General features: G+C 51.1%; 1 protein-coding gene across 4 annotated transcripts in view; it reads left to right on the top strand.

The window, feature by feature from the left end:
* The first annotated feature begins 1,030 nt into the window (after nt 1-1,030).
* Nucleotides 1,031-27,455, top strand: part of NOS1AP (nitric oxide synthase 1 adaptor protein) — a 280,357-nt gene continuing 253,932 nt past the window's right edge. For all 4 annotated transcript variants that reach the window (XM_055333925.1, XM_055333926.1, XM_055333929.1 and 1 more), the window contains exon 1: nt 1,031-1,317. In XM_055333925.1, the coding sequence (XP_055189900.1) occupies nt 1,213-1,317 (105 nt within the window). In that variant the 5' untranslated portion in view covers nt 1,031-1,212. The remainder of the gene's footprint in view (nt 1,318-27,455) is intronic.

The following is a 27,455-nucleotide window of genomic DNA, read 5'->3' on the forward strand; positions in this document are numbered from 1 at the left end:
CCTGGGCCAAAGGCAGGTACCAAACCGCTGAGCCACCCAGGGATCCCCTACAGAAGGTTTAATTAAGAAAAATAAAAAAGGTTGAGGATTCTCTTGCCCTTAATATTCCTTTCTTGGCCTGCTCCATATCCACAGGCTGATGGCTCCTTAATATTAAAACCATTCCCAGGGCAGCCCTGGTGGCTCCGCAGTTTAGCGCCGCCTTCAGCCCAGGGCGTGCCCCGGGGTCGCGGGATGGAGTCCCAGGTCGGGCTCCCTGCATGGAGCCTGCTTGTCCCTCTGCCTGTGTCTCTGCCTCTCTCTCTCTCTCTGTGTGTGTCTCTCATGAATAAGTAAACAAAATCTTAAAATAAATAAATAACACCATTCCCAAAGGCATTCCCCGGGCCCCGTTACACAAGCCACAGATCCCCCGCTGAAAAGGAGCAAGAAGCTCCCGCGATGCTCCCCCGCTCGGGGTACAGTGTGGATCGTCCAGGGAACAGGGAACTCTCAGAATGAGTGATTCTGAGACCCCAGGACCCCAGGACCCCAGGACTTGGGCCTTCCCGGGAGAACCTAAACACGCGGCAGTAAACACCGCCCCTCCCCCGGCCCCGAAAGAAAAAACCAAACGTCGGGGGCGCTGCGGCGTGAGCGTCCACACAGGCGGGGCTGAGCCGGGGCGCGGGCGCGGGCGCGGGGCGCGGGGCGCGGGCTGCAGGTCGGGGGGACTTTCACCTGCTCCGCGGGCGGGCGGGCGGGCGGACGGCGCGGGGGCGGGGCCAGGGGCGGGCGGTGGGCGGGGCCTGGGCCCAGTGGGCGGAGCCTGCCCGGGCCCGCCCCGCGGGAGGAGCGGCTCGCCGGCGGCCGATCCGGCGTCTCGGTGACAGGCGCCCCGCTCCGCCGCCGCCGCCGCCTTCGCCTTCGCCTTCGCCTTTTCTTCCTCGTCCGGGGCAGCCGCCGCGCCGGGTCCCCTTCGGGCCGCGCGCCCCCCGCTCCCCTCCCCCGGGCCGCCGCCGCCGCCGCCGCCCGCCCGCTCCCGCCGCCGCCCTCCTCGCCCGCAGCAATCGCGCGGCCACAGCGCCGCCCGCAGCCCCCGCCGGCCCTCGGCTCCCGGCTCCCGGCCCTCGGCTCCCGGCTCCCGGCTCCCGGCTCCCGCGCCCCTCCCTCCCCGGGCCGCCAGCCCCTTCCCGCCGCCGCGCCTGGAGGAGCCGGTCCCCGCGGGTCACCATGCCCAGCAAAACCAAGTACAACCTTGTGGACGACGGGCACGACCTGCGGATCCCCCTGCACAACGAGGACGCCTTCCAGCACGGCATCTGCTTCGAAGCCAAGGTGAGGCCCCCCACCCCGGGGGCAGGGGGCAGGGGGCAGGGGGCAGGTGACTCCCCCGTCGGGGCCGCATCCCGCGGGCTGCCGCCCGGTGCTGCCCCGGAGCAGCTGCGAAGTTTGGGCGGCATCGCCTCACCGCCCCCCCCACCTGCAGACACCCCCAGCCTCACCTCCGGGTCCGCCCGGCTTCCCGATGCTTCCTCCGGGGCCGGAGAAGCCGCGGGGGGGGGGGGCACGCGCAGCGGGTCCCCGGGATCTTTAGAATCGCTTTAGGGGACGCTCTGGTGCTATTTACCTGCTGGGATCCCGTGGGAGACGTGCTTTCACGTTTCTTTTTCTTTCTTTCTTTCTTTTTTTTTTTTTTAAGGGGGAATGCCGACTTCCTGATGGAAGGAAAAATAACACAGGGGTGTTTCTGTTTTTGTTTTAGATTTCCAGGTACCGGGTCCAGGTGTCAAGTCACTTCTTAAATGTCTGATTGGCCACGACTCCTTTGCAAGTGCCAGTCGTGGGAGGGGGTGGGGGGAGGGGGAGAGCCGCCCGTTTGCTAGTTTGGTGGCGTAATGTGAAGTTTCAGCGGCTGGCAGGGAACGGCTGCTGGAGAATTCAGCGGGGATGACTGGAATTTTCGGCGCGGGGGCAGAGCCCCAGGTCGGCCCTTGGCGGGGGGGCGCGGCGCCAGGCTCGGGCTGGCCCGGTGCGCGCCCGGGCTGCCCCCCCGCCCCCCCAGGGATGCGCTTCCCGGCTTCTGCAATCCCAGCCGGGGCTCCCCCGGCCCATCACCTGCGGAAAGTGCTTCTGCGCTTCCTTCTTGCCACCTGACCCCAAAGACCCGGAGTTTCTCAACACCTGCAGTGTGCATGTCGCTGATAAGTGACAGAAGGCATTGCCACTCAGTGTGGGCTGTTTGTTTTTTAGGTTCTTGCTGGTTTTGAAAAGAGCGTACTTAAGGTGTGGAGACCCATTTTACTCCTCCTCCTTCCCTTTATTCCTTCATGACTTCCTGGCTGCAGGGTGTCCTCTCAGGCCAGGATGATTCCGTCAGGTGGCTATTTCCTTCAGTTTGTGAAACGTCTTTCCGATGCCTGATATGGGCCCAGCGCAGTAATCTTTAGATTTAGATATTTTTTTCTTTTCGTGAAGGTGTGTGAATTGGTGAATCTTGACCTCTGCCCCTGGTTAACCTTCCCCCAACCATATCTGCTAGAGCTAGGACACCCCCTGCCCCCCCACCGCCACAGCCACCCCACCCCAACCCTGCAGTGGAATGCAGGGCCGAATTACTTGGGTATGGCTGGGACCAGAGTGGGGCTGTAGCCAAGATCTTATCTTGCTTCTCTCAGAATAGATCTGGTCTCGGTCTAAGACGGGATGTTTGGGTTAAATTTTGTCCAGGTCTGTTGCTTTGATGAGCAAGTTTTTCACTTTAAAGTATGGGTTTTCATCATGATCAGGATTGTTGGGTAGACATAAACTGGGGAACTGGCATTGCCTTGTTTGGTTCACCAGCACTCAGTTTCACGAGAATGAGGGCGAGAAGAGGGATCAAGAATTAAAGTGCTTTAAAACCTTTTTATTCTTTTTTTTTTTTAAGCCTTTTTATTCTTTTGGCACAGTCTTTGCCATTTGGTCCCAACTAGGTCTCAAAACTTGGTATGCACAAGAATCCAATTGAAAAGGCTGATTTTTTGCCACCCCAGTTCTAATTTGACACATCTGGGGGGAGCCTGGGACTGGGTACCCTTAATGAGAATTGCAGGTGATTTAATGCAAGTGGCTGAGACCAGACTTTCAGAAACATTGGGCTTGAGGCTTGCCTCCAACTTGCTGGATCTTACCTTCACTTTCCCAACATGCAATTTCTGTTCTAAGCAAACATCTGGCGGCTGCATGATGTAGTTCCTATAGTAACTTCTCTGGGTTCACACATAGTGGGGCTTGATTAGAGGAGAGGGGAGCCACAGCTGGTCCAGGCTGTGTTCTCAATGCAGATCTGAGACATGGAGGTCCAAGGAGTTCTGCTCTGAGAATGGCCAGGCTGACTGGGGACTGGATTCCTAGCTCCCAGCCCTTCCTAATCAACAACTGGACACCAGTACCTTCCAACCCCATCAGCCAAGACCTGAGTAGAGATGCATCCGGCAAGCTCATCCTCTGGCTGGTTTCCACCTCCCACCAGAGCAGTGTTTGTGAACCTGCAGACTCACTGGGATTTCAGGGTTAAATCCACACCACTGTTCCTCCCTTGTTTTGGAAAAGCACAGGCTGTCAAATGTAAATGTATTCTTGCTGCCTTGTCAGATCCCCTTGGAAAACGAGCCCAGGTCTTTCTCTCCCAAGGGCTGGCAGTTTTTCAGAATCAACACTGGATGGAGCGACTGTTTGGATGGAGGCCTCTCATTTCCAGGCTTCTTTAGAGATTGAAAGGTTATGGCTGGGGTTGAAGGGTATCTGGGAGTCGGAGGGTCTGTGCATTTAAAAACAACATCATGGGGGCGCCTGGATGGCTCAGCTGGTTGACTGTCTGGCTGTTGATTTCGGCTCAGGTCATGATCTCAGCATCCTGAGGTCGAGCCCCAAGTTGTGCTCCACACTGGGAGCTTGGAGCCTGCTTGAGATTCTCTGTCCCCTCTCCCCCTGCTCGCTCGCTCTCTCAAAAAAAAAAGGGGGGGGGAGAAAGGTAATGGAAAACAACATCACGCATTTAATGATTAAACAGAGTCCTGGATGTGTTTCACGTGCAGTTTCATGTAATTCTTACTGCTCCCCTAGAGGTGCGTCTCTTTATGTCTTATAAATGAGGATATGGGCTCAGGGAGGTTGTTGCCTCTGCTTTAGTGCACACAGCTGTGGATGGCAAAGCCAGCATTTAAACCTGGGAGCTTTGACTTCAGACTCCCGGATCCAGTGCTTATTTAATCATTTATTTTTATTTTTTTATGTTTTTATTTAATCATTTTTTATGGAGTGTTCATTCTGTGCTGGGCAGTGGTCTGATTCACAGCCCACTGGTGGGGCATCCTCGGGTTGCTGGCCTCTCGGACTCTGATGTGGGAATTTACTTAGACTTTTAATGCTGGCTGTTCCCAGGCATCCCCTTGGATTGGTAGCTGCATCCAAGGGGTTACCTGCTCTCCATGGGTGCCAGGCCTGGGCGGTAAAATCTCACTCGTAAAGCCCCTCTGTACCTGCCTCTCCCTTTCCCGTGTGTCCTCCTGGTGGCCAGTGCCATTGACTGTCTCCCCTAGCAGGGTGAGGAGGAGACTGCTAATGGCTTTGGGGCAAAGAATAATATAAGTATTAGTGACATAGTTATGACTTGCATTTTGTAGGAGATTTATTTTATTTGCATAGGGGTTTCCCATACAAAGAATTTGCTTCGTATAGAAACAGAAATGTTCATTTCTCAGATGAAAACAGATGGAGGGGCACCCGGGTGGCTCAGTCAGTTAAGAGTCTGCCTTCGGCTTAGGTCATGATCCTGGGGGTCCTGGGATGGAGCCCCATCGGGCACCCTGTTCCGTGGGGAGCCTGCATTTCCCTCCCCCTCTACTTGCTGCTCTCCCTGCTTGTGCTCTCTCTGTCTCTGTCAAATGAATAAATAAAATCTTAAAAAAAAAAAGACAACAATTGGAGATCAGAGGCATTAACTCAGCTAGACTCAGAGAACCGCTGGGACGATATGCTTCTAGCTGATATTTAGTGAGCACTTACTATGAGCCATGGAGCCGCCGCCCCATTCGATCCTCGTGCCCCACTGCTGTTGTCACCTGGTCCATGGTCCCTCCTCTTGGTGCCGCAGTAGTTGCCCCTCTGTCTACACAACACTCATCGCCCAGCCTGTTCCCCGAGACCACGTGCATGGCACAGACTGTCACAATGGAAAGCCCCTTAGCTCACCTGGCACAACCTCATTTTACAGATGAGGAAATGCAGTGTAGGGGAAAGTCGCTGACTCAGGGTCACCTTGCTAGGTGAGGACAGAACCGGGACTCATCCCTCATTGCCTGGCTTCCAGTTAGTTCCATTCCTCTATTGCTGCTTCATAGACTACCTGAAGACAAAGGGGCTTTCAACAACATCTGTTTATTTGTGGGCCAGGCTTTGGGCCGGGCCAGGCGGGGCTGGGCTGTTCTTACATCCCATGTGGTGTTGACTGGTTCACTCATTTGGCTTCATTCAGCTGTGGCTGGGCTGGAAGGTCCTAGAAGGTGTTGCTCACATGGCTGGTCCTCCGTGCAGTGGTTCTCTCCACGGGGTGGCCTGGATGTTCTCATAGCACGATGGCCCTTCTACGTGGCATCTGGCTCTCAAGAGGGAGTGCTCCAAGCAGTGGAGGCAGAAACTCTTCAGGCCTGGCCCCCGAAGTTATACAGGGTCATTTTTGTGACCACAGGCCACAGGCCGGCTCAGATTCAAGGGGAGAAGTGGGCTTCATTCCCGAGGTGGACTCTTACGGTCGCATCGCATGGGTGCACCCGGGGTGGGAGAGGTTGCCAAAGCTGCCTTTGGGTCACGGTCTGCTACAGAATTTTGTGTTCTTTCCCCTCTGCTTATACCTCCTGCGGTGCTATTGAATGTTTTTCCAGAACCTTATCTCCTGCTTCTGCGTAGGACCCCCTTCCCTAGCATCAGGTACCTGCATACCAGCAATGACAGGTGGTTTGTCAAGTGGAAGAAAGTACCACCTGTAGAAGGTCTGGGAGCAGTAAGGAAAATGCCATATTGTGGGGTGATTTTGCAGCTGGGGAGCCCTTGGTCAGGTCTGAACTCAGTTCTCTGGCCTTCTTTCCTGCCTTGCTAAATGGCTTCACTCGATGGTATTTTTCCGTGATGTGATGTTCGAGATTGCAGTCACCCGGACAGCAGGCTGCTGGTGGCCGCCTCTTGAGCTCACTGTCGTGAGGCCTTCCAGATTAGGACATTACATTATTGGCTCACCATAAATGGGGTGCTCTGACTCATACTCGAGCCTGTAGCGTGGTGAGGAGCTCTCACCCCGACTCCACAATATCCTGGGTACGGTGTGAGCTCTGCCTCCAGGGTCTTCTGGGCCAGTAGGGACTCAGATGGAGGGCCTGCTGTATACACTGATACATTTTAAGCAAAGGTTTATTTCACCTTATTTGTCCAGATGTTTTTAGACCCATTGTTTTTTCTGCTTCAATCCTTCTCCTTTTAGTTAACTAAGTTCTACCCCCAACATGGGGCCGGACCCCCAGATCAAGAGTCGTGTGCTGTACCAGCCAGGCGTCCGTCCTATTCTTATCTTCTGCCCAGAGCGCTTTTGGGGGGGGCAGTAAGTTTCAAAGATAAGCAGTGCTCTGAAATGGTGGCTGCTCACGTTGGTCCAGGTGTCCGCAGGTGTTCCTCTGCAGCTGGTGTTTGGGCATCTGATGGGCAAGTCTGTTCCTACCTAGCCATACATTTCATGAGTTCACGGCTTTCAGTCTTGTCTCCTTGGCCCAGAATGTCCCCATCCTTTTAGTGGTGCAAATCCTGCAGCCACACGTCATGTTGACCTTTGCCAGTCATTATGTCCAAGACCCTAATCAGACTCACTGTTTATTATCGCTTACTCATTGTGCTGCTACTTCCAAGAACTTGAACTTTCAGAATGCTTTCTTTGACTATAATTATCTGCCTCCTCACACCCTCATTGCCTTGAGGCTGCCTTTAGTTCCCCAGTGACCTCTCGGTCCTTGTCCTGCTCCCCGGGGCTGCCTGGGGCCATGCCCATGACCCTTTCTGCCCCTTCCACTTTCCTGCCCTACATTGCAAACTTGGCCTCTGCCGTTTTCTTTCCTCCTTCCTCTTTTCAGAAAATGAGCTTCCTTTCCCCACTCCTTTCCGGCAGTTTTATTGAGGCATAAGTTACATACCATACAATTCACTAACTTAAAATATACAATTAAGTGGTTTTTAGTATATTCACAGATAGGTGCAACCATCACTGCAGTCAGTTTTAGAATATTTTCATCACCTCAAAAAGAAACCTCTATACCCTCTAGTTAGCATCCCCCTACCCTTCCATCCCAGCCCTAAGCAACCATTAAACTACTTTCTCTGTCTAGATTTGTCTGTTCTGGACATTTCACATCAGCGAAATCATATGTTTTTTTTTTTGTGTGTGTGTGTGTATGTGTGCACGCACGTACATGTGACTGCCATCCTTTTAAAATTTTGAGAGAAAGAGGGAGAGGGAGCATGAGGGTGGTGGTGGACAGAAACAGAGGGAGAAGCAGACTCCCCACTGAGCAGGGAGCCTGAAGTGGGGCTCGATCCCAGGACCCTGAGATCATGACCTGAGCCTTGGGTAGACACTTAATCAACTGAGTCACCCAGGTGCCCCTGGCATCTTTTTTTTTTTTAAGGTTTATTTATTTGTGCTCACAGCTCATATACTAAAAGATTTATTTATTTAATATATACAGAGAGTGCACATGTGCATGAGAGAACGAGCAGAAGCAGAGAGAGAGAATCTCTGAGCAGACTCCCTACTGCGCGTGGAGCCCGACGATGTGGGGCTTAATCTTGTGACCCATGAGATCAGGACCTGAGCTGAAACCAAGGGTTGGAGCCACCCAGGTGCCCTATGACTGGCATCTTTAACTTAGCATGTTTTCAGTACACAGTGGAGCATGGGTCAATGCCTCATTCCCCCCCCCCGTTTTTTTAAAGATTTTATTTATTCATGAGGGGCAGAGACACAGGCAGAGGGAGAAGCAGGCTTCATGCAGGGAGCCCAATGCGGGACTTGATCCCAGGACCCCAGGATCATGCCCTGAGCCAAAGGCAGATGCTCAACTGCTGAGCCACCCAGGTGCCCCTGGTTCGTTCCTTTTATTTTATTTTATTTTTTTTAAAATTTTTATTTATTTATGATAGTCACATAGAGAGAGAGAGAGAGAGAGAGAGAGAGAGAGAGAGAGAGAGAGAGGCAGAGACACAGGCAGAGGGAGAAGCAGGCTCCATGCACCGGGAGCCCGATGTGGGATTCAATCCCAGGTCTCCAGGATTGCGCTCTGGACCAAAGGCAGGTGCCAAACCGCTGCGCCACCCAGGGATCCCCCGGCTCATTCCTTTTAATGGCTGAATTATATTCCATTGTTTGGATACATTTCATTTCTCCATTCATCCATTGATGGCCATTAGGGTTGTTTATTCTTTAGCTACTATGAATACTGCTTCTGTAAACGCGGGTGTACATGTTTTGGTGAGGATGTCTGTTTTCATTCCTCGTGGGTGGATAAGCAGGAGCGGAATTGCTGAATCTCATCGTTACTTAACCATTTGTGGAACCGGCAGGTTGTTTCCAGTGTGGTTGCACCATCCCCACCAGCAGGATTTTGGTTTCTCCACATCCACACGGGCACTTGTTATAGTCTGGCTTTTTGAGTCTAGCCATCCTCGTGGGTGGGAAGTGCTGTCTCATTGTAGCTTTGATTTGCATTTCCCCCGATGAATAATGATACAGAACATCCTCTCATGTGTTTATTGGCCATTTATAGATCTTCTTTGGAGAAATGTCTATTCAGATCCTTTACCCATTTTTGGGATTGTCTTTTTTAAAAAGTTATTGAGTTGTAAGGGTTCTTTATTCTGTATTCAAGTCCTTTATATAGATTTGTGCCTATTTTCATCTATTCTATGGGTGGTCTTTTCACTTTCTTGATACTGCCCATTGAAACATGGAAGTTTTTAATTTGTGATGAAGTTCAATTATTTTTTTTCTTTTTCCCTCTTTCTTTTTGAGATCCCCCTGCCTTCCATCCTCTGCTAGCCTGCATCTGCAGAGTCCTCGTTCAATACCCCTGCCCCCACCTTTCCCCTGGGTCCACCTTCTTACCCACTGCTTCATTCTTTTCTGCCCACATATACACTATTGCCTTCCCTGTATGAAAACTCACCTCTCTCCACCTGTTTTTTTTTTTTTTTTTTTTTTTAGGATTCTTATTTATTTGACAATGCAAGCAGGGGGAATAGCAGGCAGAGAGAGAGAGAGAGAGAGAGAGAGAGAGAGAGAGAGAGAGGGAGAAACAGACTCCCTACTGAGCAGGAAGCCCAATGTGGGGCTCAATCCCCAGACCCCAGGATCATGACATGAGCCAAAAGCAGATGCTTAACTGATTGAACCACCCAGGTGTCCCCACCTTTTTAACATGTCCCTTCCTTGCTTTTGAAGCTAAGTCCCCTGAGAGAGGGATCTACTCTCTGCAGAGTCTCCGTATGTGTTCAGCTCCTGGTGGTGTGCTCTCCTCTCCTGGCCACTCAGTTGTACCGTCACCTTTCTCTGTCCTCCTTCCTTTCTGAAGTTTCTTGCCGTGCAGCCTGTCCTCCTCCTTGGGATGGCTCATTAAGCTCTTGGATGGCCGTTCTGTGCCTGTCCCTCTGAGGCACCCTCCACCCCCTTGCTCTCTGCGCTTTCTCCTCCCTTGGACCTCTCCTGTGAGGGCTTGTTCAAATCCCCTCCTCACTGCTATGCAGTTGGCTCCTGGGCCTCTAACCCCAGTCCAGACTCCAGATCTCTATTCTCTGCTTCCTGCTGGCTGTCTCTGCTGCTAGGAATGTGTTGCTGACCTCTTCACTCCACAAGCGGGATAGCAAATCTGTCTGGCTTGGGGTCTCTTAGTGATCCCACCATCTAGGGCTGACACGTGGGAGAACTGCCTGGACCTGACTCCTGGGCTGTTCACTGGATCCCAATTGTGGTCCAGCTCCTTGCTCCACTAACCCCCTTGTCGAATCAACTGCCGCATTCTTGAATTTGCTCAGTGACCTCCACCCATACACTTTGCCTGTTCCATTCTTCCCCACTTCTGGCTGGCTCAGATGCTCACCCACCGCCTCTCCCCAGACTGAGCAACTTTCTGGAGGCTTCCACTTGATCCTATAAACTTTTGTTCAGGTCATTTTCCTGAAGTATAATTATGTTGTCCTCCTACTTGAAAACACAGAGTTTCTAAGCCTACTATATATTAGATCTAAAATTCTTAGCATGATATTCAGGGTCCTCCATTTTTGAACGGTTCCCCATATCACCCTGTACTCTGACCGAATCCGAGTACACCCCCAATCCCTAGGCCCCCAGGTCATGTCACACTCAGACGCAGTCCAGTGTCACTTGGTAGGTGGATGTCACCAGTCCCTCCTGTGTTGAAGGGACTGACCAGACCCCACCATGGAGTTGAGCTGCCGGTCCCTCCTGCTTTTTCCTCCCCATGTTGTCATCAGGAGCCTTGTCACTCTGCTCCCACCCCCCACCCCCACGCCTTCTGCGGTGCTGGGTGCAGTGCCTTGCATATAGAATGTGTATGTTGAGTGAATGAACATAAGTCCTGAGATGCTCCCTACAGGGACTGCCAGGAGGGCCATGATGGGAGCCCAAGGACGAGCCTCAGCTGGCTCCAGTCCCCTCCCGACCTGTTCACTTGCTCTGGGCCTCTGAGTCTCAGTCCCAAGGGGCCTGAGAGCCTACCCTGGCCTCCCAGGAGGCAGCCCCACTCTCACCTCACGGACCACCTCTTCCTGCCAGAAGAAGTGCCGAGTAAGCATTTTTCCTGAATTAAATGGAATTCCCGTGATATGCGATGAGATTAGAATCTTTGATTACAGAACGTGTGGCCAGTTTCAGGAGCAGATAATTGCTATTTGCTAGTTAAGAAAAACCCATTTCAGCCTGCTGTGTTCTCATTAAGGAATTGATACCTTTTCCTTCCTAATTCATTGTTTTGTGTCCTTTAACTTGCTGTTTTATAATTTTAGTGACATGGATTTGGTTGATGGTATAGCATAGCATGGGTTCAGGAGGGACACTGTGCTTGGGTCCAAATCCTGGCCCTGTCCGTCTCTGGGGACTCACCCCTGGCGAGTCACTTAACATCTCTTTGGTGGTGCCCTGGTCTGTAAAAAGAGGGTACACATATCACCTACCTCCTGGGCTAAATGAGTCACACACGGAAACACCTTGTGCAGAGCCTGGCACAGGGTGGGCTGCTTTATTTTTATTATTATTATTATTATTATTATTATTATTATTTTGTCCTACAGATTGTATGCTAAGTTTCATCTGTGCAAGGTTGTAAGATGCAGAATTAGGAGATTAATTCTTTGATAAGGCAAAGGCCTGATAGTGCTTTCTCTTCATCCTGCCCGTTTAAAACTCCAGCTCCTGTACTACTCTGATTCCCAAAGTTGCAGCTCAGACACTGTGACTACTTGGCGGGCTTAAAATAGCCGTCAGCCTCCCCAGGAGGGAATTAAAAAAAAAAAAAGGGTTCACTCGCCCTGGTGCACGCCCTCATCACATTTGTTCCAGCCTTTAATCCTCGTTAGGATGAAAAATCACAGAATCCTGTTAAGCGCGGGACGCTGTCTTCGCCGTCGTTGCCTGAATTTCTTGGATAAATAGTTCTTTAAGCAGAGGTAATCGAAGCAGAAGGAAGCTTGCATCATGGGATTAATTAATATCTTGTGATGCTCACATTTCCCTTTTCAGTGTTTCTATTCAGCATCACATTTCCTTGTAAGCCCCCGAGCAGCTGGCTTTACAAGTTACTCGCAGGGGCACTTGCGGCAGGTTTTGCACCCAGGGCGTTGGAACACTTCAGGCCCCTGCACCTCTTCCCTCCGTGTGCAAGTCCCTTGCTTCACCTGCGCGTGTGCCTCATAGCCCGTGGGCCATCCGTGAGAACCCAGGGCACTGGCTTCTCCCCCCTTTACTTGGGGGGCCACCGTGCTCTCCGGGAGGACTGCGACGTGATCGGCCTTGAGAGCTGCACGAGACCTGGAGCTCCTTACGACGGGGTGGCCAGGACGGGGGCACTAGGCACCCAGAATGTTCCGAGCGTGCAACATTCCGAACCCCGTTAGCCCGTGTGTGAGCATGGTCGCCGAGCTGTCCTGGGTCCCGTGCCTCTGTCTCCTGCTGGTTGTGTGTGTCCATCTGTGGCCTCCTGACCTAGGCCGGAAGCTCCGCTAGGGTTGGGGGGGAGCTCCACCTGCCTGCCTCGTGCTGTCCCTGTCACAGCCCACGCCGTCGTCGCCGTCGGTACAAAAGCACTTACTGTGTTCCAGGCCCTGTTCACGTTCTGTGAAACGATCCTCCCAAGAGCCGTGTGAGTTAAGATGCTCTTATTACCTGATTTACAGGTGGGGAAGCCGAGGCATGGACGGGGTAACTTGCTCACAGTCCGCAGTTAGTAGTGGATAGGTGCCCTCCCCCCAGTCAAAGCCAAAATATCTTTTAAGATACCAAAAGCCAATGGTCATCGAGTACCGTCTTCTATGCGTGGTTCTCAGCGTTTTATGGATGTTAGCCAATTTAATCATTACGGTGGCCGCACCGTAATGGAGGGTAGGTGCCATCGCTCCCATTTTGCACATGAGGAAACTGAGGCACATCTTTCCAGGCTCCATCAAATGGAGCCTTTAACGGTCTGTTAAAGGTGGTGGTCTCCACAGGTCCCCTGGAGGTCACGCCTGTGACCCAGGGACCCATCTGGCTGCTGTGTGCCAGTGGGCGACAGGCCACCTGCAGAGACCCCTCTGGCGGGCCAGGTTGCTGATCTGTGGGTATGGACTCGAGGTGACAGGGAGCGGGAGAGCGAACGGGCGGAGAGGAGCCTGCAGGCCCTTCCTTCCTGGGGAGCGTTGTTATTTGCTGGGCCCTTGCCGTGCACTTCCTGCACAGCGGAGGGCTCCACTCCCCTCCCCACCCCACACCCCTTCCTCTCGAAGCTTCCACGCCCTCTTCCCTGCCTTTCCCAGCTCCATGGCTCCATTTGAGGACCAGGCCTCTGCCAGAGGCCCCTCCAGGACAGTAAATGCTGGCCAGCTTCCCGCCCAGGAGCCGTTCTTGCCCTTGCTTGGAAATCTCAGCCCACGGTGCACACACAGAAGCTCCTTGGTTGTGTCCTTTTGTTCTGTCTTGATTATAACTCTTAGGTTTTTGTTTTGGTCTCTTTGGATGGGGACAGGCGTTCATGTGGAAGCATTTTCTTTTTCTGCCAAGAGGAAGATTAATGTCTCCCAGGGGCCAAGTGACAGGTAACATAATATCTCATTCCCATGCTCTGGCCACATAAACACATAACCTGTACCTGGGCTGTAGCCACATTTCTTTTTTTTTTTTTTAAGATTTTATTTATTTATTCATGAGGACAGAGAGACACAGGCAGAGGGAGAAGCAGGCTCTCTGCGGGGAGCTCGAGGCGGGACTCGATCCCAGGACCCCTGGATCACGCCCTGAGCCGAAGGCAGACGATCAACTCCTGAGCCACTCCGGTGTCCCTGTAGCCGCATTTCCAAACCGGCCCTCCCCGCGTGTGGATTTTCTTTTCTTTCCTGGGCAGTCCCACCTAAACACGGTATATCCCGGGCACCTGTATCCAATGTCTGATGGAAACTTTACCTATTTCCTCCTTCAGGTCAAGAATTTTGCAGCGTCTTTCAATGGGGAGAATCACCTGTCAATTCCTTTGATGAGTGAATGTGGCTGTTGTCAAACTTTGGTGTCTCAGAATCATCTGGAAACCAATAAAAACAGAGGCCCAGCCTTGTTGAAGTAGCGTTAGGGCCTGATGTCTGTCTTGATCACATCTTGCAGGTGATGCTGACAGACGCTCTAATTTGAGAAGCTGGAGCCGGAGCACTGGTTCTCAAACCTGGTGGCTCATCGGGAAGTTAAAAAAAAAAAAAATTCTGCTCTCAGCGATTCTAATTCAGTTCATAGGGGGTCCTGCCTGTGTGTAGCAGTTTTCATGTCTTCTGTTTCTTTGCTGAGACTGCGGGTTTTTTTTTTTTTCCAAACGAAGGTTGCTTTACATTTTTTGCCAGATAATCCTAATATATCTGTCATCTTGGTGTTGGCATCTGTTGATTGTCTTTTCTCATTCATGTCGAGATTTTCTTCATTCCTGGAATGATGGATGATTTTTGATTGAAACCTGGACGTTTGGGTTATTAGGTTAGGAGATTCTGGATCTTAATTAAATCTTCTATTTTAGCGAGACTCGACTCGTCTGCCGGTGGCAGGGGAGGCAGCGCTGCCTCACTGCTGTCAGGTGGAGGTGGAAGTCTAGAGTCTTCGTTGGCCCTGGCTGAGACCATGCTGGAGCTGGGCTGGGGTGCCTGACAGGTGTTGCTCATCGGGCCTCCGCTGATGCTCTGCCTTTTTAACCACTGGGTGGTGGTGAAAGTTCTGGACTCTCTGTTAGGCCTCATCTGTCCCCCAGCAGGGCAGGGAGGAGGCCGGGTTGTCCCAGTGGCCCAGCTTCCATTCAGCCTCCCCCAGTAGCACCTGGAAGAAGGTAAGGGTGACGCTTCTCCTTCCAGCCTGATGCAGGCAGAGTCAGGTTTCTTCACCTGGCAAGTGGGGGGCACGGTGTTCTTCTATGGCGTTGGGCTGGAGTAGGGCTGTTATTGTCTAAAAGTTTTCCGTCCTGTGAGGCTGCCTTTGCCCTGGTCCTTTGGCTGGAGAAAGCAGACTCTTCTTGGGACTTAAAAATTGTTTGATTTTAATATTTTTAGTAGTCTCTATACCCAACATGGGACTTGAACTCACAACCTGGAGGTCAAGAGTTGCATGCTCTCTGACTGAGCCAGCCAGCGGTCCTGGGACTTTTTAAATTGTCTGTTGGTGTTTCTGGGTCTCTGGCTTCTCCAGCAACCAGTCTGGGATATGTGGGGGAGAGAGGAACCCAGGGAGCCCGACCGCCACGGCACCTCTTGGGTACTGAGGTCTGTGGCTGGTTGGTCCCTCTATCCAGCTTTGAGTCCCTCTTCTGCTAGATGTATGTGTAGCAGCTGGAGTTTTTGGTGGCTGGCAGCACGAAGAGTAGAGAAAAGTTTGTTTACTCCATGTCTCTGGAAACAGGAGTTGTGCACACTGGGAGCTTTAAGAGATGAACTGTGAAGACGTGTGTTTGTGTTTATATACATGCAATGGAATATTACTCAGCTGTGAAAAAGGATGGGATCTTGCCCTTTGTGAAACACGGATGGACCTAGAGGGTTATGTAAGTGAAATGAGAGAAACGTGTGCCACCTGGTTTCACTTCTACGTGGACTCTAACAACAGATAGACTCATAAATGCAGAGGACAGACTGGTGGCTGCCAGATGGGAGGTGGGGGGTAAAATAAGTGATGAGATTTAAGAGGTACAAACATGCAGTTACACAGTAGTCGGGGACGAGCAGTGCGGCAGAGGGAACATGGTGACGTTGTGGTAACGTTGCAGGGTTCCTGGACGAGGGCTGCACTTGTCCTAGTGTGCGCGGAGTAACGGGCGGACCTGTTGACCCAACTGGCGCCCCGGAAATTCTAATATTGGCAGCGACCGGCTGTAAAGCCCCCCAGGTGGTTGCAATCAAATCAAGACACATGTTTGCTAACCTTGGGGTGCCCTGCTGGAGCCCAAGAGGCAGTTTCGGTGGAAAGACCAGAAGGCCTTGGGCTCTTCCCCAAGTGCTGGTATTTATGAATCCTTGTGTCCTCCCTCCGCCCTTGTATTTACTTTCCTTCCATAGATTTATTTCTTCCCTCTGTGTAGCCGGTTCTAATGCATGTTCCCTGAATACGTGTTCCTAACGGCAGGTGTAGAAATAGATCCAATTGGGGGCACCTGGGTGGCTCAGTGGTTGAGTATCTGTCTTTGACTCAGGGCAGGGTCCTGGGGTCCAGTGGTCCAGTCCCACATCGGGCTCCCCACAGGGAGCCTGCTTCTCCCTCTGCCTGTGTCCCTGCCTCTCTCTGTGTGTCTCATGAATAAATAAAATCTTTTTTTTGAATAAATAAAATCTTTAAAAAAAATCCAATTGGGGGCCCCTGGGTGACTCAGGTGGTTAAGTATCTGCCTTTGGCTCAGGTCATGATCCTGGGGTCCCTGCCCAGTGGGGAGTCTGCTTCTCCCTCTGCCTACTGCTCCCCCTGCTTGTGTTCTCTCTGTCAAATTCTCAAAACAAAACAAAACAACAACAAAAAACAAAAAAAACAAGCCTACAGGAAGTATTTATTGTGCTTCTATGTTGGCAGCTCAGTGCTTGTTGTTGGGGTCCGAGAGCCAGAAGACCAGATGGTGACTGGGAGGTAGCGAGCACACAGTGTGCTGGGCATTCTGCAAGGGGTCTTAGAAGCTTCCTCCTGAAATGCTTCCAAGTATGCTCACGGTAGATGGTCTTTTCTCTCTCATCATGGTGGTTTAGGAGGCTCGGTATTAAGTGACTTGGTCACTCTATACCCAAATCTGGGGCAACATTGGACCACGAATTTGCTAGAACAAGGCCTTACTTCCAGTAGATGTTCCACTGAGCTTTCTTTATGGGCTGTGGGTACTGCTGTGTTGGGGGAGAGCTTATCGGTTCATATTCTTCCCCAGACCCAGGATGCTGTTAGTGGCGGCCGCTGTTAGTGGCTTCGTCTGTGACTTTGGAAGGATTCTTTCAGGGGCATGAAATGACAGATTTATTTTTTTAAGATTTTATATATTTTAGGCGAGTGTGTGTATAATGGGGGATGCAGAGGGAGGGGCAGCCTCCCTGCTGAGTGGGAAGCTGGACATGGGGCCCCATCCCAGGACCCTGAGACCATAACCTGAGCCAAAGGCAGATGCTTCACTGACTCAGCCACCCAGGTGCCCCAAAATGACGATTCTTCTTCTTCTTTTTTTTTTTTTTAAGATTTTGTTTATTCATGAGAGAGACACAGAGAGAGAGGCGGAGAAGCAGGCCCCATGCAGGGAGCCCGATGCAGGACTCGATCCCGGGTCTCCAGGATCACACCCTGGGCGGAAGGCAGCCGCCAAACTGCTGAGCCACCCAGGGATCCTCTAAAATGACGATTCTTGATGTAAGAATATTACTGTAGTAGTTCTGCAAAGAGTGGGTTGCATGTGGGGGGTAGCAACCGACCCGTGAGAGTGGGTAGTGGCTGGAGCTAGGGCCCAGCTTCCCTCTGGAAGTTGCCAAGAGGTACAAGGCATCTTTTAGTTTGGAATGCCCTGTATACATAATGAAGGGAATGGGGAGCTTTTAGGTAAGTGAAGGGAAGGGTGATCCCATGGTAGGAGTCGGGGGGTGTTATATGTGGGGTTTTAGTACTTTTTAAAAAATTAATTTTAATTTTTATTTTTTTTTTTAATTTTATTCATGAGAGAGAGAGGCAGAGCCATAGGCAGATGGAGAAGCAGGCTCCATGCAGGGAGCCCGATGTGGGACTTGATCTCGGGACTCCAGGATCACACCCCGGGCTGAAGGTGGTGCCAAACCACTGAGCCACCTGGTTGCCCAAAAAATTAATTTTTAAAGATTTTATTTATTTGACAGTACAGCAGGTAGAGCGGCAGGGCAAGGGAGAAGCAAGCTCCCCTCTGAGCAGGGAGCCCGACGTGGGGCTTGATCCCAGGACCCCAGGATCATGACCCGAGCTGAAGGCAGACTCTCAATCGACTGAGCCACCCGGGTGCCCCCCTCCCCCAAAAGAGAATAAGAAAACCACAAATAGTGAAGAACTGCCTAGGGGAGGAGGACCCACGCCGCAGGGGGCTTCAAGCACCAGGCCTGAGAGCTACGACTTCATCTTGTAAACTGTGGGGACCAAAACCTGTTCCTAGGGCATGGCCTACGTGCCTGTGTTGGGAGCGTGCACACACGGTGTCTTGTACTGGGACAAAGGGATGGGAGCCGTTTGCAAAAATAAAGCAAACGGAGGGCCCGTGCCAAACCCGGGTGCAGGACCTGGGCCGGGGTGTCGAGGGGTCAGGGGCTTGGCGAGCAGGAGTAGGGGCCCGAGAACTCCCAGGACCGACTCGGTGCCGTGTATCTGCTGCGTTCTCAGAACCAGGCTGCGCTGGGGACGGAGGGTCCGAAAAGAGGCAGGTCCGGGCTCTGTGCCGCCCGCGGCTTCCGGCCCGTGTGGGTTCCCCGCCCCGGCCCGACGGTGAGCGTGAGACTGTGTCCGTGGGCGCCCCCCGTGAGGTGGGGATGGGGGGACAGGGCCCTTTCCCCTTGAGGTGGCGTTGCTGAGACCTGTGAACTCGAGGCGGGGGTTCTGTAGGTCCCTGGTGACCAGCGTTGGCTCCCGAGGCTGATGAGGCGCTTGGAGGAAGCACGCGGCACCTCCCGTCGTGTGCCCGGCTCTTGCTGATGCCCCGGGCCTGTTGCAGCCGCCTCTGCCCGTCCGGCCCCCCGGTCCCCGAGCAGCATCCCCTGTGGATGTGTCACAGGTGCACATCTGCTGCTGCATGAACCGGGGGATGAGGGTGGGGGCGCTGAGCGCGCACCGCTTGCCCCTCTCCTCGCTTCCGTGGGTCCCTTTGTCCGGAGTGGGATCCTTAGCGTGACTCCTGCTGCTTCGGCCCTGCCGTGGCCCAGCCCAGCCGTCCTCAGAGTCGTGCTGGCTGTCTTTCTCAAAGTGGTTTTAGTGGAAAGCCTGTGGCTTTGCCCCCCGAGCCGTCCCCTGGGCACCGTGGTGCGGAGGTTTCTGGTAGGAGGCTCACCTCCTGCAGGTGAGTCCAGCCCGTGGCCTGAAGCTGGCCTTGCTGTTGCACCCCTAGGACTGCGTCAGCTCCACGTTCCTCCTACGGGCCCCCTCCTCCGATACCAGTTTCTCCACCCGTCTCCCAGCTTTGTGTGGTGGTCTTCCCTGAATTGCTCAGCACCGTTTGGTTTATACTTTGTTATTTGTGTATGTAGCAGGGCCCTGTACAGGGTGGCTGAACCTTGGTGTCTTTGGCAGTCCTGGCACAGGGCCTGGCGTGTAGTAGCTGCTCATTAAACACACGTAGGCGTGCGTGGAATTCAGCGAGGATTTGTCAGGGTGAGGCTGCAACCCTCTGGCCCTTTAGATGTCAGGGGTCTCCTGACCGTGGTGCCTTCTCCTGATGATTTCCTTTTTGCAGCAGGAGCTGGTTTTTTCCTTAAGATTTTGAGAGGCGGGGGGGGGGGGGGGGGAGAGAGAGACTGAGAAAGAGATCGAGATCACAAGCAGGGGGGAAGGGGAGAGGGAGAAACTCCCTGCTGAGCGAGGAGCCCCGAGGGGGGTTCCCTGGACCTGGGGGGTCATGACCTGAGTCGAAGGCAGACGCTTCACTGAGCCACTCAGGTAGCCTTGTAGCTTGTTTTTCATTAAAAACCTGTCTGACTCCACGGCTAGGGCTGCCGAGTCCCCCCTTCCATGGCAGAGGGCTTGGGCCACTGAGTGTGCCACGTGGGAGGCCTGCACTTCCCTGTTCCTAAGTGTTTACTCCTTACATGAGGGGGGCTGGGGTCTGGGAGACCGGGATGGGGCACAGGAAAGCCCTGGATGGCGGCAGGGCCGACCCTACCCTTCCTTGGATCAGCAGCCTGCACCCTGTCACCTTCAGCTCTTTGTACTTCAGTCCCCTCACCTCTGAAATACCGGCGCTGGCTCAGACCTGAAGTCCCAGGTGGTCCCCAGAGGCCCCCTCCATCTCCAACTCGGATTCTTACTCTTCCTGTTCCTTCTGCCAACCACCCCCCCTTTCCCGATGAAGTCACATCCCAATTACCTAATGTCCACATCGTGGCTGACAGATCAAGTAAAGCAAACAGCCAGAACCCAGCCAGGCTGCGCGTGGTGCTCACAGTGTCCCTGGCTGTGGGGTGCCCGGCGCTCGGAGGCGGGGGCGCTGGGTCTCGTGCTCCTGCCCCCAGCTGCTCATCGGTGTGCAGCCCAAGTAGCCGCGTGCCAGCAGAATTTATTCACTACATGTCTTATGTGCTCAAATATTTATACCTTCTGCTTCTCTGTGGGGGGGAAGAAAATCTTTGAAGTCTTGGTTGTCCATTTTTCCCGACTGAGGCAAGAGAAGTTTTAAAAAGCAGGAGAACCCTACAGGGTTGCATTCTGGGGAAAAGCAAAGGAGGCAAAAAAGCCCGAGCTCGGTCTTGGAGTCTAGAATTTCAGTTTTTTTTTTTTTTTAAATTTACGATAGTCATAGAGAGAGAGATAGAGAGAGAGAGAGAGAGAGAGAGAGGCAGGCAGAGACACAGGCAGAGGGAGAAGCAGGCTCCATGCACCGGGAGCCCGACGTGGGATTCGATCCCGGGTCTCCAGGATCGCGCCCTGGGCCAAAGGCAGGTGCCAAACCGCTGCGCCACCCAGGGATCCCTGGAGTCTAGAATTTCAAGCACGTGTGCTTGCCAGCGCCGGAGCTGCCCGGGCCGGGCGGCCTGATGCCGGCCTTGTATTAGGACCGTGCTTTGCAACCCAGCTCCACCTTAGGGTCACACGAGAACAGAGGTGCCTGCTTTGCCTGGGGATTCTTATTTCTTCTACCTGGGCTGGGGGGGAGGGGGGTCTTTCCATCATTGTGGGTTTTTTTTTTTTTTATTAAAAAAATTTTTTTTAAAGCTCCCTGGTGGTTGCAGTGTGCAGCCGAGAGAACTGCTGTCTGTGTAGCGAGGCCCATTTATGGGCACGCCTAGGTCTTTCCGGTCGGCAAGCTGACTTAGTGGGCCAGCGTGCCTTTCTGTGGCTCTACAGTGAGCTACATAATCAAATCAGCGACTGGGTTTGCTTGTGGATGCGAACCCAGTGCTTGGCTCCCCGCGGTAAGAGCCTGGGGGTTCTGGGCACCTAGATCTCCATCGGGGGGTGGGTTGGTGTGGTTGACCGCAACCGGCCAACAGGGTTTGGGATGTCCACCCCACCATGCTGGTGGCTTCCTCCGTGAAGCCAGGATGTCAACGTCCGTAGGCTAAAGAGTTGGCTGCGCAGCACCAGCGGTTGCCTTTACGTGCTGTGTGTGACCTCCTTCCGCGTCCTGTGATACCATCTTTCTTTACCTTGATGAGTAGGTACCACCTGGTAGCTGGCTTCTCTCTTGGGCCTGGGAGATGTTTCTCTCCCTCTTCCCTGCTCTCTCCCTGTTCTTCTTCCTCTCCTCCAGTCTTTTCTGCCTCAGACTTGAATCCACCATTTCTGCTATTTTTTATTTTTATTTTTTTTTTAAAGCAAGGTGATTTTTCAAGACCACTTTGTGGGCACCTGAGATGCTAACTTTTATTTCTAGATCGTTTTTCAGTGGACAAAGCTGGGAAAATCCATATAAAGAGAGAGCCTAAGAATGAATGTGACCGATATGAATGTGCTTGTGAGTTTATATTCCTATTTCTAGCCACAACTCATGACTGAGGTTTCTTCTTTCTTTCTTTCAAAGATTTTATTTGAGAGTCTGAGAGCATGAGCCAGGGAGAGGCCGACTCTGCACAGAGCCCGAAGTGGGGCTTGATGCCAGGACCCTGAGATCATGACCTGAGCTGAAACTGAGAGTCAGATATTTAACCAACTACCCAGGTGCACCTCGACTATGTGGCTTCTCCTTAACCTATATTTCATCTCCTCTTTCCGCCACACTGAATTCTAGTTTCCAAGTGCATGGGGAATGATAGAATTCAATATCCCATAATTACTCATTTGCTCTATCCCATAATACCCAGGCTGCAGTCTCAGAATAGCAAATACTAACGCCAGCATCAATTATAATGCTGGAAACCTTCAAAAACCTTGCTTGCCTATGTCTTCCCTACCCTCTGCCTCCTCGAAGGAACGGCTGTACCAGCTCGTTGCGGCAGGCTGAGCAATGTATGGCCCCTCGTGGTGTCCGGGGCCTAATCTCTAGCACCTGGGGATGTTACTTTATATGGTAAAGATTGCATATGTGATGAAGGATCTTAAGGGCCACCACACATGCCTTTATGTGAAGGAGGCAGGAACCGGTCACTTACAGAAAAGGAAAAGACCACGGTGATCCTGGAGGCTGAGATGGCCTGATGTGGCCACCGGAAGCTGGAAGAACAAGGAATCGATTACCCCTAGAAGCCTTGGAGGGGGGGGGACCTGCCAGCACCTTGATTTCGGTCAAGGAAAACCGGTCTTGGACTTCTGGCCTCCAGAACTGTAGCAGAACACACTTTGGGCTTTTTGTTTTGTTTTAAAGACTTTCTGGGTTGCTGTTGTTGTTTTTTAATTTGAGAGACAGAGACCGAACACAAGCAATGGGGAGCAGGAGGCAGAGGGAGAAGCAGACTCTCTGCTGAGCTGGGAGCCCAACCTGGGGCTCGATCCCAGGACCCCCAGGTCACGCCCTGAGCCAAAGGCAGATGCTCAACCACTGAGCCATCCAGGCACCCCCAGAATAAACTTGTTATTCTAAGCCACCAAGTTTGTGCTGTTTGGTCATAGCAGCCGTAGGAGCTGTGCACATCGTGATAGCTTCCTTTTAACGCCCACTTAGCCTTATTCCTTAATAACTATACTTTGAGTACCTCTCCATGGTCTTGTCATTTTGGTCACCTGAAGTTCATTCTCTAGGATCCTTATGAACAGCTCCTGGAACAATATTCTCAGGTCTAGATACGCCTTACAGATTTCTTAGAGTAAGTCTTCATTCTGAGTCCGTGTTCTCAGGTACATAATATGCTCTTTAGGAGATTTCAAATATAATTTTTTTTTGGGGGGGGATTAGTTTTCTTGAGTTTCCGTTCTTAGAATTCTGTTCTCTTGCTTTGGTTTCGTTTTGTAAGAACCCCTCTTAAACCTATGTTGGTTTTTCTTTGTCCATCTTCAATACCTGTCGCTTTCAAATCCCTTTGATCTTTCTTTTTCACTTGAAAACGTTCCTGACTTTTTAGGTGTTAGGTTCCTTTTTTTTCTTTCTCCTAGTTTAGCTTTTGTTTCTAAACTGCTTTTTTGAAATTTCTGATTCTTTCTTGAATTTAGTCCCTTCTGAATTTTCATAATTCTAACTTATGTTTTCATGTCTTGCATAATTTACAGTATTTTTAGCTCATTTTGAAATAATGTTAACATTTTAATGTTTTTTTGAACATCCTTCTGGCATGTTTTCATTGTCCCACATCTCCAGAGATATTTTGGAGCTTATTCTTCTAGAACCGCCTATGGAGTCGACCCTGATACTTTCATTAATTTTTATGTAAACTTATTTTCCTGAATTTTTAAAAGGATGCTAGGTTCTGGAGGATTTCTGGCTCCATAGTTCTTCTGTTTTCAGTTAGATTAGGACAACATGGGGGCTCTGTTTCCCTCTCCCCTTTTTTCTGAACCTTTTCTTTGTCCCTGTTGCCTGCCCTGCTTAGTTTTGCTTTTGCTCTGGGTGGTTTCTCCTCCCTGTGGGATCTAGTCTTGGGGAGTCTTGAGCGTTCCCAGGGGCTGGGGCTGCCCCCACATGACTAATGTGGTTCTCCACTTTTCCTACTGTGGTCTTCAGTGAGTACCTGTTGGACCTTTTGGATTTCTCCTCTATGTTCTCATGGGTCCATTGCTTCCCTTTCTTTTCTTGCACACGGACAACAATACCATGTTGGCTGTTGATTTGTCCCCCGTCCTCATGTACTTTGGGGATTGTTGGGCTGCCTTGTCACCGAAATTTTTTTGGATCTTGTCCATGAGTGTTTAATTTTGCTACTTAGCTGCTCTGTTTTTAAGGATTGCTGAGGGCCTAGTAATTACATGGTCACCATTGCCACCATTTTCCCAGAATTGGGATGCCATCTTGTCATTTCCCCTACAATTGGGCAAACTGCTGATGGAGATTTTAAAAGTTGTTTTTTTACTCCGTGAAACAGCAAAAGGTGTAAATATTTGAGAACAGAAGACATGTAGGGAATAAATTCTGCTTACGTGTGGTTACACTTGAGCAACATATTGATGAACAGTTAAGGGAAGAAAGAACACAAGTTCCTTCCTCCCCCGCCTCCAAGCGCCTGGCACCCCACAGCCGGGGACGCCGTGAGCACCACGCGCAGCCTGGCTGGGTTCTGGCTGTTTGCTTTACTTGATCTGTCAGCCACGATGTGGACATTAGGTAATTGGGATGTGACTTCATCGGGAAAGGGGGGGTGGTTGGCAGAAGGAACGGGAAGAGTAAGAATCCGAGTTGGAGATGGAGGGGGCCTCCGGGGACCACCTGGGACTTCAGGTCTGAGCCAGCGCCGGTATTTCAGAGGTGAGGGGACTGAAGTACAAAGAGCTGAAGGTGACAGGGTGCAGGCTGCTGATCCAAGGAAGGGTAGGGTCGGCCCTGCCGCCATCCAGGGCTCTCCTGTGCCCCATCCTGGTCTCCCAGCCCCCGGCCCCCCTGTGTAAAGGGTAAATAGACTACTGTGAAGTGAAGTGAAGTGAAGAGGCCTTTTGTAGAGTAAATTAAAGGGTATTCGCTCTCTTGTTTTAAAAAGTTCAGTGTTTCAGTTAGTGGGTTTCCTTAAAATAGAGGCACATATAATTGGGGGTTTGTGTAGAATCATTGAGGGCTGGAACAGAAGATTTCCTCCACAGTATCTGCTCTCCCATGGCCGAATCAAGAGCAGAACCTGAAGGCCTGACCTTGTCCCACTGAACTTTTTAACTCCACCAGTGATAAATCTGGTGTTTGTTGACATTTCCAAGAAAAGAAAGTGTTTCTCTGAAAGCTATGTGCTATCCATTTCACAATAGTTTATGACTGAGGATTTAATGGATTGGCGTTTCTTCATCTCAACGTATCGTCCTCTAATGGCTGTCTTGTTTCTTTGGCCATGGAGATGGTAATTTATATTTGTGTGCCCAGTGCTCGGCCCATGATTTGTGTTGCACGTATATTGCATTGAGTGAATCTGGAGAAATGAAACTAATACATGAAAAAGAATCCTTCAGTTCTACGCATTTTTGAGTACCAGGTAATCCCCAGATCCTCAGAAGGTGCGGTATGACCCTCCTTCCTGGTTGAACGGGTCGAGAGGATTTGGATACTAATCTCTCTTCTCCTACACTCCTGGGCGCGAGCCCTTACAACCACCCTAGTACTGTGATCGTGATGGTAAATAAGGGAAGACCGAGGAGGAGTTTTTGCCATCAGAGAAATGGCTCCTTCGAGAGGGAGGGAGGTGTTGAGCAGTTGCTCCTCCTTCCCTCCTGTTTTGTTAAGTAATCTCTACACCCCATGTAGGGCTTAAACCTACAACCCCGAGATCAAGAGTAGCACGCTCTGCAGACTGGGGCCACCAAGTGCCCCTGCTTTTCCATCTCCTTCCTCCCTCATGCAGCTTGCTTGCTTCTGCAGTTTCTCAGACGCTTGAATTACTGTGGTTGATATGCGGGTCCTCTGAGACCGTTATTTCTACTTACAGGTAGAAAATTAGGTACTAGCCTCTGAGTGTCCTACATGCCTCAGCTAGTGAAAAGCTGTTCCCAGTGGAACTGGGACTCCAGAGCCCCTGCCATGTTGCATGTCATCTCTCAGAGCTGGTTCTGAGAAAGTGTCCCCCTAACCTGGCCCCCCCCCCCAGCAGAGGACAAGTGGGGATGTGCAAAGAGTAGAGGATCATGGAGGATAGTTTTCTTACTGCAATCAGTAAGTACTTCCTGAGTGCTATGGCGAGCCAGGTACAGTGGTAGGTTTTATGGGTGATGCCTTCTTAAGATTTTATTTTTAAGGATTTTTTTTAGATTTTTGAGAGAGAGCACAAGCTGAGGGGCAGAGGGAGAAACAGGATCCCCACTGATTGGGGAGCCCAATGCAGGGCTTGAACCTAGGGACCTTGGGATTATGACCTGAGCCAAAGGCAGATAATAGACTGAACCACCCAGGTGCCCCTAAAGATTTTATTTTAGAGCGTGCAAGAAAGCATGCCCAGGAGGGGCCGAGGGAGAAAGAATCTGAAGCAGACTCCCTGTTGAACTCTAAGCCTGTTGCGGCTCGATCCCATGACTCTGAGATCACAACATGAGCAGATCTCAAGAGTTAGATGCTTAACCCACTGAGCTACCCAAGTGCCCCAGGGAAGATGGACTCTTAAGTTCCTTTTTGTCATTCCAGTTACTATGAGAACTTGGTAGGTGTTAAGTGCTGGTCTATAGCCTTCCTCAAAGTCTATTATGTCTGGGTGTATATCGTAAGAGGGACTTGTGTTTATGGCCAAGTATATGGTTCAGCTCTCAGCTGATGGGTGGGACCGACTTACCCCTTGGGATAGGGAGAAGGCCTTATCATATGCTTGAGTCCTCCTGAAAGTGGGCTGGCTCTCTGATGGGGTGGCCCTGATGGCATCATAAACATGGGTGGATTCCCTTGATCCTTCTTCCCCAGGCACACGATTCCATTGGCACTAATCTCCCACCGGGACAGCAGCTGGGTTGGTGGGGAGGGTGGTCTCTGCTTGTTTTGTAGAATTTTGGTTTTATTTAAATGGTCGGCAATGTGTGCTGGGTCAACTCCTTCTTGATTTATTTTTCCCCTGGAGCCCACAAAACCCATAAAACAGAGTTAGAGAACCAGTCCCTAATCATGCTTGTTAGGGCTAACCATAAACACAGTCTTGTTGATGGATGGATGGTTTAATAGGTATCCACCGAGAGTCTGATTTGAGTGTGCAGGCACGCCCTGGGCCTGCTCAGAACCTGGCCAGAGGTGGACATGGTGCAGATTCTAGGATATGTTGAGGCCTTCTCTTCCTTTCTTTTGACTTGATGCTGGTTGAAGCTCAGGCTTGGCTAAGTTTGGTGTTTTATCCAGGATCACACAGCTATCCACTTTACTAAATACTGTAAGATTGCTGGAGGGAGGTAAACTGATGAGCAGTGTGTACTTGTTGCTTTGCTTCACACCCATGCTCACACTTGGTTTTCTTTGCCTTTTTTTTTTTTTTTTTTTTTTTGCCAAATGTGCTGGATGTGAACTATCTTTCAGAATCTGCATTTTCTTCCTTACTAGTGAGCATCAGTTCTCCTGTTTTGTCATTGTTTTTATTTTTCCTTCTGTGAATTGTTTTTTTCATATCTTGTCTGTTTTCCAATGGAGTCTTTAGTGTTTGCCTTGTTGATTTGTAGAAGTTTTATCTGAATGTTGAGCTCGGTTATGTGTATCACAACTGTCTTTTTTCCATTCCGGCTTGTCTTTTCACTATCATTGTGGTAACTATTGATGTATAAAAGATTTAGGTGTTAATACAAAATATTGATCTTTTAACTTATGCTTTTTTTGCCTTTTAAAAATTTCTGTGTACTCTGAGATCATAATAGTGCTATTCTATATCTTAAGTTTTATAAGATTTGCCTTTCATATTTAGCTCTAGAATTTATTTTTACGCATGGCTTGAAATAGGAGTCTAATTTTATTTTTCTT

This window comes from Nyctereutes procyonoides, unplaced genomic scaffold (genome assembly GCF_905146905.1).
Source record: "Nyctereutes procyonoides isolate TBG_1078 unplaced genomic scaffold, NYPRO_anot_genome, whole genome shotgun sequence".
Taxonomy (NCBI): Eukaryota; Metazoa; Chordata; class Mammalia; order Carnivora; family Canidae; genus Nyctereutes; species Nyctereutes procyonoides.